Source organism: Agelaius tricolor, unplaced genomic scaffold (genome assembly GCF_023055355.1).
Source record: "Agelaius tricolor isolate 1412-34295 unplaced genomic scaffold, bAgeTri1.0.p SCAF_4, whole genome shotgun sequence".
NCBI classification, from domain to species: Eukaryota; Metazoa; Chordata; class Aves; order Passeriformes; family Icteridae; genus Agelaius; species Agelaius tricolor.
In genome coordinates, this window is record NW_027269264.1 from 23,649,381 (window position 1) to 23,664,614 (window position 15,234).

Genomic DNA, 15,234 nt, shown 5'->3' on the forward strand with positions numbered 1-15,234 from the left:
TGTACTCAAATTAACTTTATTAGCTCAAAAATCTGTGATAATGGAATCCGTATGTTGAGTCCCTCATGCGTAGTACAAACTCATGGGTACCATTTTAGCTGTATCACATGTTTTCAAAACTAAAAATCTAGTGACAACATCTAGTGACAAAGAATGCAAGCATGAAACAGGAATACTGAGCAGTATGCAATGCTTTAAAAAGTCAAAGTCTACAAAACCTTACAAAAAATTCACTAATTATACTGAGACATCCAAAACATAATCTTGCAAGTGTAAAGAACAGTTCAAACCTTTTAGAACCACTTCAAATGCTGTTAACACTTGGTATACTTTCTTGTATTTCAGAAACAGATCCTACAGTATCAGTTCCAGAGCTAACATTAACTATCTGCAGTCTACTTTTGTCTCCTCTCACACTGTTACTTGGAGCTGCTGTTTCATTTGCTAGAGGAATGTGTTTCTTAGAGGAATAATTTTTGCTTTTTTCACCAGGAATACCACTGGATATTGTGCTATCATCACTTCTAATTTGTACACTGGAATCAGCAAATGAATGCAGACCGGTAGCCAACTGCCTTGCTGAGTGATGTCCTTTTGCTTGGTCATTTTGTTTGACTCTGCTCTCAGATAATACTGGAGTACTACTTCGAGGCTTATTCTCTTTATTTGGGTTAATTGTTTGAGCTTCATTTTCCCTCCACAAACCTGGCTGGTACTGCTGTCCAGCAGCCTGAAGTTCTCTCATTTCTTTAAGTGATGAAAAGGCATTATTCACAACCATCTGGGATTGAAATGTGCCAGGAAGAGGAAGTTGAATGTCCCCAGCTCTGTTCTGAAACAAAAGATTCCAATGAAAAGACAGGCAACTAGAGGAGAGGGAAAAAAAAAAAAAAAAGAAAAAAAAAGCCAGTTTTGCAACTGCCACATATACTGGAGTCTGCAGAGCAAAATACAGTCTTTACCTAATATAGGTAAGACACAGAGTAATAGCCATTGAACAATCTTTATCACCTTTCAAAACAGATTTTTGAAGATTGCTAGGGTGATAATGACACAGAGTAGGCACATTACAGTTTCACATCTAGCTTCAAATTTATACCAGAGGTGCATCAGTTACACAAAAGCAGCCAAAACTTAATCACATCTACCATCCCAAGACACCTGCAATTCCTTATGTTTACTAGCAATTCACAGAAGTGTAGTCTCAACACTCTATACCACAACACCTAGCTGCTACAAGAACCCAAACTAATCACCAGTATTGGGAGGCAAGAACAAGAGTCTTCAAACTGCAAAACTGGAAATTCTCTCCACACTGTTAAAACAACTCCCAAATTTTTAACATTACATTTAAGGATCTCGTGTTCTTGAGGAAATTAAAAGAGTTAGAGTGGAAGACTTTGGATATAAGAAACACACTGGAATGCAGAGTGATTCTTGGTACAACAGTTTTATTCAACTTGGACATAGCTATAGGCCTCCAGTATCTAAATTTTTAACAGCCTTTTAAAAACCCTGGGTTTTTTTCTTTGTTACATGAATTTTAATATCACCTTTGAAAAATACTCAAGGTTTACTATCAATTCACAGAGTAGAACCTCAAACTTCATGCAATATTTACAAATATTACAAATTTGTAGTTGCCTGAAGCTCATGTCATGGCCACAGAGAAATCTATCAGGACTGGACATATACACTATTATTACTTACAAGATAATTTATGATTTTCAGTAGGTACATTGTATAGCCTCTCCTGTAAGACCAGGGTTCTTAAAAACACTATACTTCATTATTAAATGTTTCTAAGAAACCTTATCATGGTATTTTCCAATTTGAATGGATGCATTCCACTACTGGAACTTCCTATTTCAGACAAGGAAACAACAGAATTACCACCAAAGCTTAATACATTACAAAATACTGCAGTTTGTGCTCCTAGTGGTAAACACTTTAAATGCTTACATTAATCACTGAATTATTATGATCTGTATAAATGCAGCTACAGCAAAGGGTTCCAGTAATAACTTCATGAATCAGAGGGGGATTAACAGCTAAAAAGTACATTAAAGAGTATAAAGCAGAATCGCCTCTAGCACTCCTTATAAAGACTTACTTTGCTATTCTCAGTATGTTCTTGTCTTTCTTCTTCAAAAGACTTCTCCTTCACCACGTTCACAGGCTTACTGAGAGTAGCATTCATTTGTGGATGCCCCAAAATACCAAAATCTGATTGGTCTATCCCAGCTAATACAGCAAGTTGTCCAAGGCTGTAAGATAAATGTTTAATATAAAATCACACAAACTATTATTACTTTTTGAAAGACTAAATGTTCAAAATCAGAAGTAGAATCTGTTAAAGCTTTGAACATAGTTTTCTATTACTTTAAGTGAAGCTCAGAGTATCTTAACTAAGACAAAAACAAGCAGCTGAAGGTATTTTCTTGACTTTGCATAATTAGCCTGCAGAATCAAAACAAGTGTTACAAGGCTGAGAATGAAGCTCTCTAGTTAGCTCAGAGCAGCATACTGGCAATGAGATTCCATGTCAGGCAGAACAAAGATTAAAACTCTGTCCATTCAAGCAGAAATTGGCGCACATCTCCAAATAGCATAATCTCTTAACATGTCAATGACAAGCTTCACAAATACAATGATGTTGGGTCATCTGCCAGCTTGTAAGTTGGCCAAACCAATCACATGTGGGTTTTAAGCCACAGTAAAAAGTGGAAAGTTGCAATCATTAACTGATAGCATAGCATATGATAAAAAGAAGCTTACTGAGAAGAGCATTCTTCATGACTGGGATCCTGTAATGCTCAGTGAAGCTCCTTATTTACTATGAATAGACATAGGGCTGATATAAAGAAATTTTTTTCATGCAGTGAAAATGCATTTTTCCCTTCCTGAGAAATCTGAAACTCCTGTAGTAATGGCAACTCTACATACCGATTGTCACAAAAATTAAAACACAGCCTCAGGGTAAAGTTTACAGCAAGTCAGAATCATTGTATCATGGAATCATTAAGGTTGAAAATCATTGAATCATTAAGGTTGAAAAAGACCTCTTAATATCATCAAGTCCTGCCATTAATCTAACACTGCTAGGTTCATCACTAAACCATGTCCCCTAAGCACCACATCAAGATGTTTTCTGAACACTTGAAGGGGTGGCCATTTCACCACATCCCTGAGCAGCCTGTTCCAATGTCTGACCACACTCTCAGGAAAGAAATTTTTTCTATGTCCCTTCTAAATGTCCCTTCTGAACCTCACCTGGCGTAACTTGAGGCCATTGTCACTTAGGTCCCAAGTTATATCACTACAATTTGGAAGTGGGAGATAGGGAGGGCAAATAAAATCTGTGATCTTCTCTGAATCCACAAAGTAGACTACAATGCATATTCATATAATTCCATTCTTGTGGATGAGACTGCCATGCTTGGTCATACAAACTTTACAAGCCGGGTTCAAGCTGAAATTCTTTGAAAAATGGGAAGGATGAACCATCCTCTGACAAATTGCAGATACAGTGGTAATACAAACTTTAATCAATTTTCTCTACTACTACTACTACTACTACTATTACTACTACTAGTAACAATAAATAGACTTAAAATACAAAGGCTGGAGATACAAATCCCATGTAGATTTCTATACTTCAATTTGTGAATGGACAGCACAAGGTAACAGGACACTCTGAAGGCAGTTCAACTGCATTTTGAGCCTTTCATATTGTGGGAATGTTAAGAGCCAAAGATGATTCACTAAAGACTTGGAAACACACCTTAATAGAAGCTTTCTACTGTTTTGGAATAGGCTTCTTGAAAGCCTTTCCCAAAGACAGATGCATGAATAGCATCTTAGCTGAACAGTATTTAGATCATGCCTTTGCCACTAGGAAGAGACTAAACAATAGGTAATTTATTTTAAAAATGGCTAATTTATTTTCCTTTGCTCTCTCAGAGTACACACCTAGAAATCTGGCAGGGTAGCAGGCAGCATACTTCATTGTGAGGATAATTTTGAAAAGATCTCAGGAAAAACAGCAAGACTAAAAGTGACAACCTACCCAGCATCTTTAAGGAGGTCTAAAAAAGCATGAAACTTTTGAAAAGAGTTCTCAATGCTGCCTAGAACACCTTCATCTTCCAAAATCATGTTGGTTACTGACTGTGCATGAAGAACCTCGGATAGGGAGATATTTAGACTCCTTAATCTTGCATTTTCAATTTCCAGCTATGCAGGGAAAAAAAAAAAGAAATTTCTTTCATTTTCAGTTTAAAAGACCCCAAAATATCAAACCTCACCTGTGTGCCTAAACAGTAGCATCATAACTGATGTAACAAGATACAGAGTTTGCTGTACCACACACTTTCAGGGCACTGTTGCATGAGCTCTGTGCAGGTCTGCTTATCCACAGCTGCAGTTCTGTGCTTCCATAGATATTCCTGCAGGCACTCAAAGCCACTGGCTTAGCACTGTCTTCAATATGTACAGGATGTTACAGATCAAGTACAAGCGGAAAAATTTAGCTTCCATATTGTTTTACTGTGTAGTTATTATATGACATGTTAACACCAAAGAATTTATTTTACTATTAAAAACTTTAATGAAGGCCAACGCCCTCCTTATATTCATCCCTCTATATTGGAGGCACTATGTATACTACTGTTAACTCTCCCCTGCCCTGTGCATCCCAAAACTGAAAGTTTAAGATTATTCAATCTTTCTCCACAACGACCAGTAATCAAATTGATGATGAAACTGAAAACTGCGTGATCACTACAAGATATACAAGGTTTTGTGCTCAAGGGAAGCATTAACTCACTCATTGAAGATTACAGCTATGCAATCAAGTACTACCACAGGCTTTCTGTCTTGTATTTTTTATGAGAGGATGAAAAAATTACAGATTGGGTAGTGCACTGTAGTTGATAAGTAAGTAACAAAATAAACACTTTTAGAGATTAATGCTACTTGTTTTATTCCATCTCCTGGTTCAAGGTGCTAAATCCAACCAGCCTAGCCTTGACAGAGGAAGATTTCTTGTAGGGGGTGTTCAGCCTAAAAAGCATTTAAGGATCTAAAAAACAGACAGGCAGCAGAGCCTACTGGTGCACATCACATTACAGGAAGATGGGGATAGTCACAAAAGAGGGCTACAATCTGTCTTTGAGAAGTGGGGAGTTCTTTGTGGGTATCTGCTGTGTGGTATCACCTGTTGCTCATATTTCAAAGGATATCACCGCTTTCACTTCCCTCCAAATCACATGTAAGGACTAAATCCCTTTGCTTACACTACCTTACACTCAACTATATTACAAGAAATTCTGTTTATTCATGCAGAAGAATATTTTTAGGTCAGCAACAGCAGAGGGGAAACAGACCTCACAATTCAACTGTGATAAATTGTTCAGTTTTGTCAAAGCTGAACTGCACTTCACAACAAGTGACATGCAGAAAACCATCCAATATGGTTAATGCCTGCAGAAATAAGACTTAAAAACCAAAGGTACAGAATAAACCAAACTGAACAACAGTTGCAACACAGCTTTCAGCACAAGTCATGGTTAGTGAGTTGGGAGACAAAGAACTATCTATGTGTACATACTGCAAATAGATTTAATCACTTTCTTGAGAAAAGCAAGTGTCAGGATGTCCCAGATCATAAGTGTTTCAGAAAATGAATAAAACACATTGAAAGAGTAGCTTGAGCTGGAGTTCAAGGCTCTGGAACAGAATCAGTAGAACAAACATTACTAAACACAGATTTCATCACTGCCCTTAAGAACAGTAAACGATCCACGTGACTTTGAACTGAAAATCTGGAAGCTAACACATCAGCGGTCATTGATAATTACCCCTAAGCAAGTGCATTCTCTGAGCAGTGCCTCCTTTAAAAGTAAATATCGTTAAGTATCTTTACCTCTAGTAATCGTTCCTCAGCCTTTACTCTAGCTTTCTGTTCTTCCTTTAGTTTTTCCATGCATTCTTCCAGCTCCAACTACCAAAACACAGATAAACTATCATGAAATTTATCTCAAAATGTCAGATTAACATGCAATAAGAAAAAACTTAACAGCTAGCAAATGGCATTCCAAACATACCTTCTTCAAAAATACAAGACAGAGGCCTACCAGTAGACCATCTAGGATGCAAAATATTAAGACAGAGAAGTAGAAGTGTGACTCACTTAACAGATTTGTAAGACTGCAAGAGATCACATGAAATTACAGTCCAAATCTTTTTGGTCTATGATATAACCATCAAGAACATATGTTCTTCTCTACTTCCCCTTAATTTTTTCAAGCATCATTTTTAACTAAATATATCTATATCATAAAGCTCAAATTGGGCTCTAATAAGAAATTCTTAGCAGCCATATCTAGATTTTCCAACTATACTCTTTAGCCAGGATTTTATTCCTTTCTTTATTCCTTCTTATAATTGTAAGAATACAAAATTCTGAAGAACTGTACTCTAAGTAGTCAGAATACAAAATTCTGAAATGTAAGAATCGTACTCTTTCTAATTGGTTTCACTTAGATCTTCAATAAAAAGCTTTTCACAATTCCAAGTTTAGTGTTGAGTTAACAAGAATAAAAACAAATCCAAAACACCTAATAAGTATATTCTAGTCTTATTAATAAGATGCCTAAACTTGTATTTTAATTAAAATCTCAATTTCAGTAAGAGTAGCCAAGATTTGCAATACCACATTTTCTTGCATCCCAGCTGAGCATTATTCTCTTTAATTACAGCATCTGAACTAGCAAAAAAACAAGCAAGAATTTTTGTTCTTGTACACCTTAACAATTTTCTGGTTCAAAAGGTGAAAACTGTTCGAATTATCACACTATTCTATTTTTCAGAGATTAGACTGTACAAATTAACAGTATACAAAACTTCTCCCTTTCACTTCGTGTACAAGCACACATATGTAAAAGGACACTGCATTTTGTACGCACCGTATCAACCAGTTCTAAAGAGAATTAAAGATTCAAGTGGTATTGAAATAGTTTGTTTACTAGTAAAAGCTTTTCCAATGCATACTACTGCACTTCCTATAAGTAACCAACTGAGAAGACTAGCGCGCAACAGAATGGATAGTAAAAATAAACCTTCTACAAATGCAAAGGTGTTATAAGTTGCAAGGTACTTTTGCAATTGGTTCCAAGATGCAGGTTCTACAACCACTCCAAGTGATGATTATGGGTCTGTCACTATTCCAGTGAAGCCCACTCCTAAAATCACTAGACTAGTATCAACCAAGCAAACACTGCAAGTAGAAAGCTAGTCATATCTTTATCATACTCCTATTTGAGCATCAAAGCAGATTTAGCACTATGTCTAACCTGCAGGCACAGGGTGGGGGGCAAATATCTAAGGAGAACCATCCACAAATATCATAATCTTACTGCCATCTACCTTTGAAGATGTGGAAATAATGGGAGCTACAAAACCTCTACATACACAGAAGCACAGCACAGAAAGTAGAAACCGTAATGTTCTGCACTGACAACTTGGCAGTCCCCCAGCCTAGCTTTGAAGACCAGTATTAGCTATCACAGACTGAAGAATTCTTACCTTTCCATTTATAGTGCATGTGCATATGTATAATTATTCATATTTTGAAGTTTCTAGGATGTAGGCTAGGAACTCTACTTTAGAAACCATAGCTCTCTAGTATTTTTGTTGTGGATGGAATTTAGATAATTTTAAAGATGAAAGCGCTGACCTTTTTCTTCAAATTGCTCGTTTGGAATGCTGAAGGTCAATGGCTTAGACAGTAATCAAATTATTACAATTTTTTAAACAGAAATGTAGATGTTTTGCAGTGATGCTTAAACTTGATTTATCACACTCGATATGTACATAGTATTTCATGGTTATGGACTGAGTTCATAACAAAACTGAACACTGCAGTTGCATCTCCTCATAAGCAATAGCAAAGCCAGCATTTAAAGAAACTAATTTGTCACCATTATGTTACAACTATATGTACATTTTAATCTTTGATTTGCTTTTAAGAAATTCACTAGTTTACACAAGACCCTAGTCTCTGTGCAGAAAAAAAATATTAAAATTGATATCAGAGAGGTAAATGTACATCCAAGCTAAAAGACTAAGACTTCAAGTATTACAGCCCAGAAAGATAACACTGATAGACTTTAAGATGAAACTGGGTATCAAAAATATAGGTAGCCCTTAGAATTACCATAAGCAGTATGTCTGTTCAACACTAGACAGAGGTATAAAACTGAAGTTTAAAAAATTGTATTTTAAAAAATTTAGTAACTGTTCTTTTATTTGACTGCATCATACTTAAAAAAATACAGTTACAGTGCAATCTCTACTTCTTTGCAATTCACAAAGTAGTGAGATGTAGAAAGAGTTGCCCTGATAACTAATTAGGGTAAAGTTCACCATTTAAATCCCTAGTTAAAATTTAAAAGTATGGGAGTTACCTCAACTACATACTTCATCAAAACCAATTGTGACATTTGATTCCCTCTAGTGGAAGAAGAGAATATTTATCAGTTCTCATTTTTCATTTAAGCAGATACTAGGCTTTCACTAGCCTAGTCTTTTTTTTTTTTTAATGAAAACACAACTAAGTACTACTACTAGTTTTATTAAGTAGTATGCCTAAAGCCCCTTTTTCTGCAGAAGGATGTAGAGGAGTTCTCCAAAACTTGCGTACTTAAGTGAAAGTCTGGTCCTTCAGTCACATCAAGAGATATCTGGAGAGCTTTTTTTGACAAGGAAGTAGTTTAAGGAACTCCCACCCCTTACGGTTTATTCCCACTCTGCATTCCCATCGTTGCTCTAACACAACTGGTGGTCCCATTAACTGAAAGGTCTATTACCACCAAATACACTGGACTACTTTTCAGTTGGATCAGTTCCTCAAAGCACCTCCCCTCACAAGCTACTGCACAGTAACACCTGTTGAATGACAGTCTTATGATCAGACAAATGTAAAAGGCACAAGAGAAAAAGACTGAAGCCAGAAAAGAAAAGGCTAAGTGACAGAGGGAAAAGAGACAATTCAGTGGGGCCAATTTGATAGCTTGATTCTGCCATAATGTGAAACCTGCTTTTTGTGAATGTAACAAAAACAATGGGTGAGGCACAGAATCAGGTGCAGATTGCTTAATTGGTGCTATCTGATAAGCAACCATGGCCTAAAAAAGTATTTTGGTTTTCAAATTCAGAAAGTCATGAAAATCTCGACCTTTACAAGCACACAAAAATCAAAACTTTGCAGTAGGTTGCCAAAATTTGTGGGTTTCTCTCCAAGGAAGTTGAAATTAATCATAAATTGTCTCCTCCTTATAGCTGCCCTACATGTAGTACTACAGCTAACACCAATGTGTTAGCTGTGGTATGGTCAATATGACATCCTAGTGGTCAGTATGACAACCCTTCCCCAGAGCACAAAACACTGCATGCCTCTGCTGTGTGTTATGAATAAAATATTCTTCCCTCTCCAAAAAGCAAGAATAAATACATCAAAGGCTTTCTGCAAGCACAGTAGTTCCTACATACAGGTTTTTGGAGCAATTTGCACATGACACAGAATTCTATGACTTCAGACAAAGGACTCTTGGTAAGTGTTGAAGCCACTACACAGCACAATGTCAATACATTGCACATTAACAGTAAAAGTTACTATAAAACTAATTTCCAGCAACATGTGAAAACCTAGAAATTTTCCTGAACAAGAGTTCTAGGGAGAAGAAGGTCTAAAGAAAAAGTATACCTCAGCTGAAAAGGCTGGGATTTATTCATGCAGTAATTGTACAGTCCTTTTGCTTTCCACAACTCTATCTGAGCCGAAATATTCCCACTACTGATAAACCTACAGCAGGTTAACTTAACTTCACTCCTCATACACAAAGACAGGTATACAGTCCAATATTTACACATACAAACAGCATATTCACCCAGCGTGGTGCTCTGACAACAACCTGCAAATCCAGACTGACTGTAGATCTTATTTACAGAAGTAATCATTGCTTTCTCTGAACAGAATTAAAATCTTGACACTTTAGAAACAGTTAACTCATTTATTCTGCCTGAGGGTGTTACCTTATAATACTGCTAGATTACCTCAGCAGCATTACAGAGCCACTGATACATACCTTTTCTCCACCCCTTTCTTTTATAATAAGATTCCCAATCAAGATATTTGCACAAATAATCCATTTCACTACTGCTAAGTTTTTTAAGTATCAAAGTAGAAGGAATAATAAAAAGCAGATGAAAAAAGTTTACTAGGCTCAATTATAAAATGGAATTCAAACATTTTGAGCTATTTCTGTAATTATTTTTAAACAACAGTTATTTGTATATTTTAGCTCTTAGAAATAACACTAAGTTACTTTTATAAAGGAAATACTTGAAAGAAAATAACACTGATCAAAAGATCAGTGCACTATGATGCAAGAGAGAAATTACACATACTGCAGCTGTATTAAGTTATTCTGAAATCCTGCTCCAAAACTGGTTATTTGTTTAATTACAATTTTCTGAATAAAACGTGGTTTAATTTATATAATTTGCCTTTACGGAATCTAAGGCACTGAACATGCTTCTTACCTGTAACTGTTGATATTGTGCTACATCAGCCTTATCAAATGATTTTGACAAACCAGTCTGCTGGACAACATTCTCTAAATCTTCTGTGTCTTCAGTTTCAGATGTAGAAGCACGTTCTAGTGTCACTTTCACAGGTACAGCTGTCTAGTTACACCAGAAAAGAAAACCATGCCCACTCATAGCATTACAATGTTTAGCAAAAATCAAAGATTAAATCATATCAAAAGCTTAATTTAAAGACAGTTGTTTCCCAGAGTCCTTTACAATGTATACACATTGCCCAGCCATACATCTATGAAATAAATTTGCATAAAACAGTATTAAAAAAAAACCAATCCTATGTGTGCCTATGTTGAGTATTTGTGGAGAGGATTTAGCAGCAGAGTCAGCCCCTGCAAGGCATAGCCAGGACTGCCCCATACAGGACACAGCCAGTCTCAGCTGACCCTTTGCAAGGCATAAAATGCCAGACAGGCACAAGAGGTGGGAACAAAAAGAGTGAGAAAAAGCAGAGGGAACATAAGGCTGGGAGCAGGAAAAGGGGTTCCATGGTGGAGCCAATACCCTCATTACAGCCAGGGAAGACCTGTGTCAGAGCAGAGGGATGGGTCAAAAGAGCTGCTGCCCACAGGCATCCTATGATACCCATGTTTTCCCAAAGGACTGCAGTCCATGGGAAGCCTACACCAGAGCAGAGGATAACTGGTGGCTTCTGCAGCCATCAGATCCTTCTGTGATGGAAATGAGATACAAAGGAGAAGGAAGAAAGATGGGGTTTTTCTTCTCCTGGTAGAGCAGCTCACAAAGAAGTACAAAAATAAGCATATAATCCAAATCCAAGACAGGAAAGATGGTGCAGAAAGTGTTCAGAGAAAAATGCTCTTGGTTATTCCTATTGCCTATGGAGGGATTGTGCCTATACTCCAACTCAGCCAGCTCCTAAGACTAAGAACCCAAAAGATACAGAGATAGAAATTGAAGTAAACTAAGTATCAAAGAAGATTCAACCAAAGGCTGATGTAAACTACTTTGTTTTTTACTCCTATGAGTGACAATCTTTAAAAGTATGTTCCAGTCTTAGCTTTCAGACAACGAGAATCTCTTGAGAACATTTTCCTCTTTTTTCAGGCAGCTACCCATTAAAATAAAACCAGTGTGTGAGAGAAACAGTACCTGAATCTTCAATGGCAATTCCCCAGCACAATCCGCTGCCCTGCCTCTGAAGTTCAGAAAAAAAAAAATCAAAACCATACTTTTGAGGAAAGTTTATAATGCTCCGAACACAAAATTTGGAAGAAATGCACAAAATACTTGGAACACAAAATTAACTCTTACTGGTGAAGCAGTAAGAGTAAATAAACAGCATCAAACACTGCACTACATCCCTTTAAGCCTCATTACACTCTTATTTCGATTAGTACTCCCTAGTTAATCATGATTTAGAGCAACACTACTGGATGCTAACATTAATATCTTCAATAGGCATTTTGTTTAGTTAATTATTTTGAACTAAAGTCAATAGGAGAATTTGGTGTTCAGCATTTTGAAAAACAAACTTAATTACCACAGTTGCAATATAGCATTAAGTAATTTTTTTGTTTAAATAGTTATATAGTCTCCATTTTGAGAGGCCAAGATCTTGGGAATGGATTAAAAAAACAAAAACAAACAAGAATTGTTTCAAAAGACGGCTTTCATGTGTAAGTTTTTTTCAGTTTTATTTTAATTTACCGCTCTTAGATGATCACAATAATTATGCTGGTATTGAGTGGGGTGAAGCAGAAAAAAGAGACAGGAAAATACCTAAGCACCATGAACTGGATCTCAAACCAACTATACTAAAAGTTTAGAATGCTAACTTGCCTCTTCAGCTATGATACAGTTGATAAATCATTATTAACAAAAGAATAAGCAGAGAAAGTAGATTTGGTTGTGGTGGGGTTTTTTGCTGCATATGAATGGCTATCATGTATTTTTGTGTATTTTAAATCCTTACTAGAGAAGAATTTATGTAAAATCCTCAAAATTTATATAAACAGAAAAAACTCTGACAACAGTTACAACATTCTGTGTGTAACTTTCAAATCATATTTTAAAAAGCTAACATTGCTCTCTACTGTATTTATCATGCAAATTTTATGGTTTAGTATTTTCTCTTGTACTATGAAATCCTCACCTGTATCTCCTTGCACGTTCTGCAGTCCGCCAAGGAAGGAAGCCCTTTGTGCCTGGTGGTAGTGGTTTTGGTGAGTAACTCTCTCTAACAGTAGAATTTTTTTTCCCAGGACTTACAGATTTCTTAGATGATAATCCTGAATTGAAGAGCAAGACCAGAAGAAAAGAGAATTCATAATACCTTATTATTCACATAAGAATTCACAGCTTACTGTTCATAAAATTTTCTATGTGATAAATAAGGACTGTAGGAAATCTGCCATTCAGTCTAATTTGGCTAAAAAAAAAAATCTTGATCCAAAACCTTGAGATTATAAGATGGTATACTTAACTGCTCTTAGGCTGATGCAAGACAAGCTGGATTTCAAAAAAAGGAGGCAAAGCTTTGTAGCAGAAGAGCTTTAGATGGTTTTAAACCATCCACACAAACAGTAAAGGCATCTATGTGTTTCAAATTGCCCTCTAGTGGCTTTAGAGTGAACAACATTATTTTATTTATGGGCAAAATAATTAAAAATAAAGCTGATACTTATGCACATCACTTGTACAGGACACCAGCAATCTCTTCCCTTCAGAACAATAATAAGAAAAAGTAGGGTTTACTGGTCTGGTATTTTGCTGTTTAAATCATACAGCATCAAAGTAGACTCAGAAAGAAACCTAATATGGATCATCATTAGAATATCTACCAGGAGTAATTAAACTTTTTATCAGGGCAAGGGGAGCCTCACATTCTCTCTAAGCCAGAAACTGGTAAGTCTTGAAAACTAATCATCTTATATTTCCTACAATTAAACTAGTGAGAACTCAGGTTATTGTTTTTCTGAGATCAGTACAATAACTGATTTTGCAATGGTATAGAAATGCATCACTTAGTTAATAGGATTCAAAATCTCAATTCATTCTGAACATAATAAACAGGATAGTTTTCAGCTTGACTTTGTCCTTCTCTTAAAAAAAACAATCCCAAAGCACATAAAAACACCATACACAACAAACAACCCCAAAACAGAGAAAAAGACAAGAAACCACAAAACCCTCCACAACCACATTTGCCAGGCATTTTTTCCTCCCATTACCACCCAGATCACTTACCTCTCTGCTTCCAGATAACTAGAGTGAAGACAAGAGACAGTGAAATGTATTACAGTGAAATTTTTAGTAGCTTACTGAAAAATGTTGAGTATCACATCTATCAGTACTTAATTATAAATATTCAAGATACCTATGTTACTATTTATAATAGGTTTACATGAAGTTAAAAAATGTCTTAGAACATTTTGTACATCAGATAAAAAATGCATATTTGCTTGTTCTGGCAGAGGACAGCCTGCTACAGAAAGGTTACAACAGCAGGAGAACTAGACAACTTACTACTGCCAAGCTTGAAAGCTTGTGGAGGCACAGAATAAATACATGCAATACTTCCACACATTTTAAAGTCAGCATATCCTACCATTTTTCCAGCCATGTATCTAGCAGCACTAGAAACAAGAGTAAGTTTCCTACCAATGATACCAATGATAACAGAAGATGCATTATATCATTAAGAAGAAACAATTTTTTTTCTTTTTGAAGACAAACATTCTGTAAAACACTAACATTTAGACACATCATACATTTTATTTTTTAATTTAAGCTCTTAAGCATTAAGATAAAATTTTCTAGACAAAATGTACTATAGGCAGAAAAAACAAAGAATTACCAATACGAATAGTAGCTTTTCCTTTCCGACCACTTCCTAGGACAATAGTTCTTTTCTTTGGCTTAGTTTTCAAAGCATCTTTGGAAGACGGAGACATCAGCCACTTAAACTAGAATTTGGTTTATTTTTTAAAGAAAAAGAAATCTGTTTAGCAACTGACAGTTGAAGAGGTGCTTATTTAAAATTAGTTTTTCAGATCTAGAGAACACTGTACTCACAGGAAACTTTATAAGATGTAAAATCAAGAAAAAACAGAAGTCTCACAAGGCCCAAATTTAAGCAGATGATAGTCTACATTACCAGAATGTGTTCCCAAAACATCACTAAAATATCCCATCCAATATTATCCTTTCTCCTGTGGAAAACAATTCTCCTTCTATAGCAAAAATCTCCCAGCATCAACCCTATAAAGAGGCAACCCTGGCTTCTGCGCTTCATTCTCAGACAACTGGCTTGATAGGAATGACTGGCTCAGACCAAAGCTCTCCAGAATAACAAAAGCTTCCCCAATGCAATTTTGTATTGCTGATAAAGTTAGTATTTTAAAAAACACAAAATTTATTTTTATTTGCCTGTAATGAAAATTCATCCTTACACAGTAAACGCCCCAAAATAAAATTAAAAGACAGTGATGATCAAAGGCCACAGCTGTACTTCAAACTTCACTTCCTTACAGCAACAGTTCTATTCCTAAAGGCTCCCCTTGCCTGATAAAAAGTTTAATTACTCCTGGCAGATATTCTAAAATT

The 15,234-nt window shown here is 35.9% G+C and overlaps 1 protein-coding gene across 9 annotated transcripts in view; it reads right to left on the bottom strand.

The window, feature by feature from the left end:
• Nucleotides 1-15,234, bottom strand: part of CEP78 (centrosomal protein 78) — a 25,163-nt gene continuing 9,929 nt past the window's right edge. For 4 of the 9 annotated variants that reach the window (XM_071424876.1, XM_071424875.1, XM_071424874.1 and 1 more), the window contains exons 9-17: nucleotides 14,486-14,594; nucleotides 13,876-13,893; nucleotides 12,782-12,917; nucleotides 11,779-11,824; nucleotides 10,606-10,749; nucleotides 5,927-6,004; nucleotides 4,070-4,236; nucleotides 2,114-2,267; nucleotides 1-832 (exon numbers count right to left, since the gene is read on the bottom strand). In XM_071424876.1, coding sequence (XP_071280977.1) covers nucleotides 305-832; nucleotides 2,114-2,267; nucleotides 4,070-4,236; nucleotides 5,927-6,004; nucleotides 10,606-10,749; nucleotides 11,779-11,824; nucleotides 12,782-12,917; nucleotides 13,876-13,893; nucleotides 14,486-14,594 — 1,380 coding nt within the window. In that variant the 3' untranslated portion in view covers nucleotides 1-304. Of the gene's footprint in view, nucleotides 867-2,113; nucleotides 2,268-4,069; nucleotides 4,237-5,926; nucleotides 6,005-10,605; nucleotides 10,750-11,778; nucleotides 11,825-12,781; nucleotides 12,918-13,875; nucleotides 13,894-14,485; nucleotides 14,595-15,234 lie in introns of all 9 variants that reach the window. The other 5 variants (XM_071424881.1, XM_071424877.1, XM_071424880.1 and 2 more) reach the window with 5 other exon arrangements.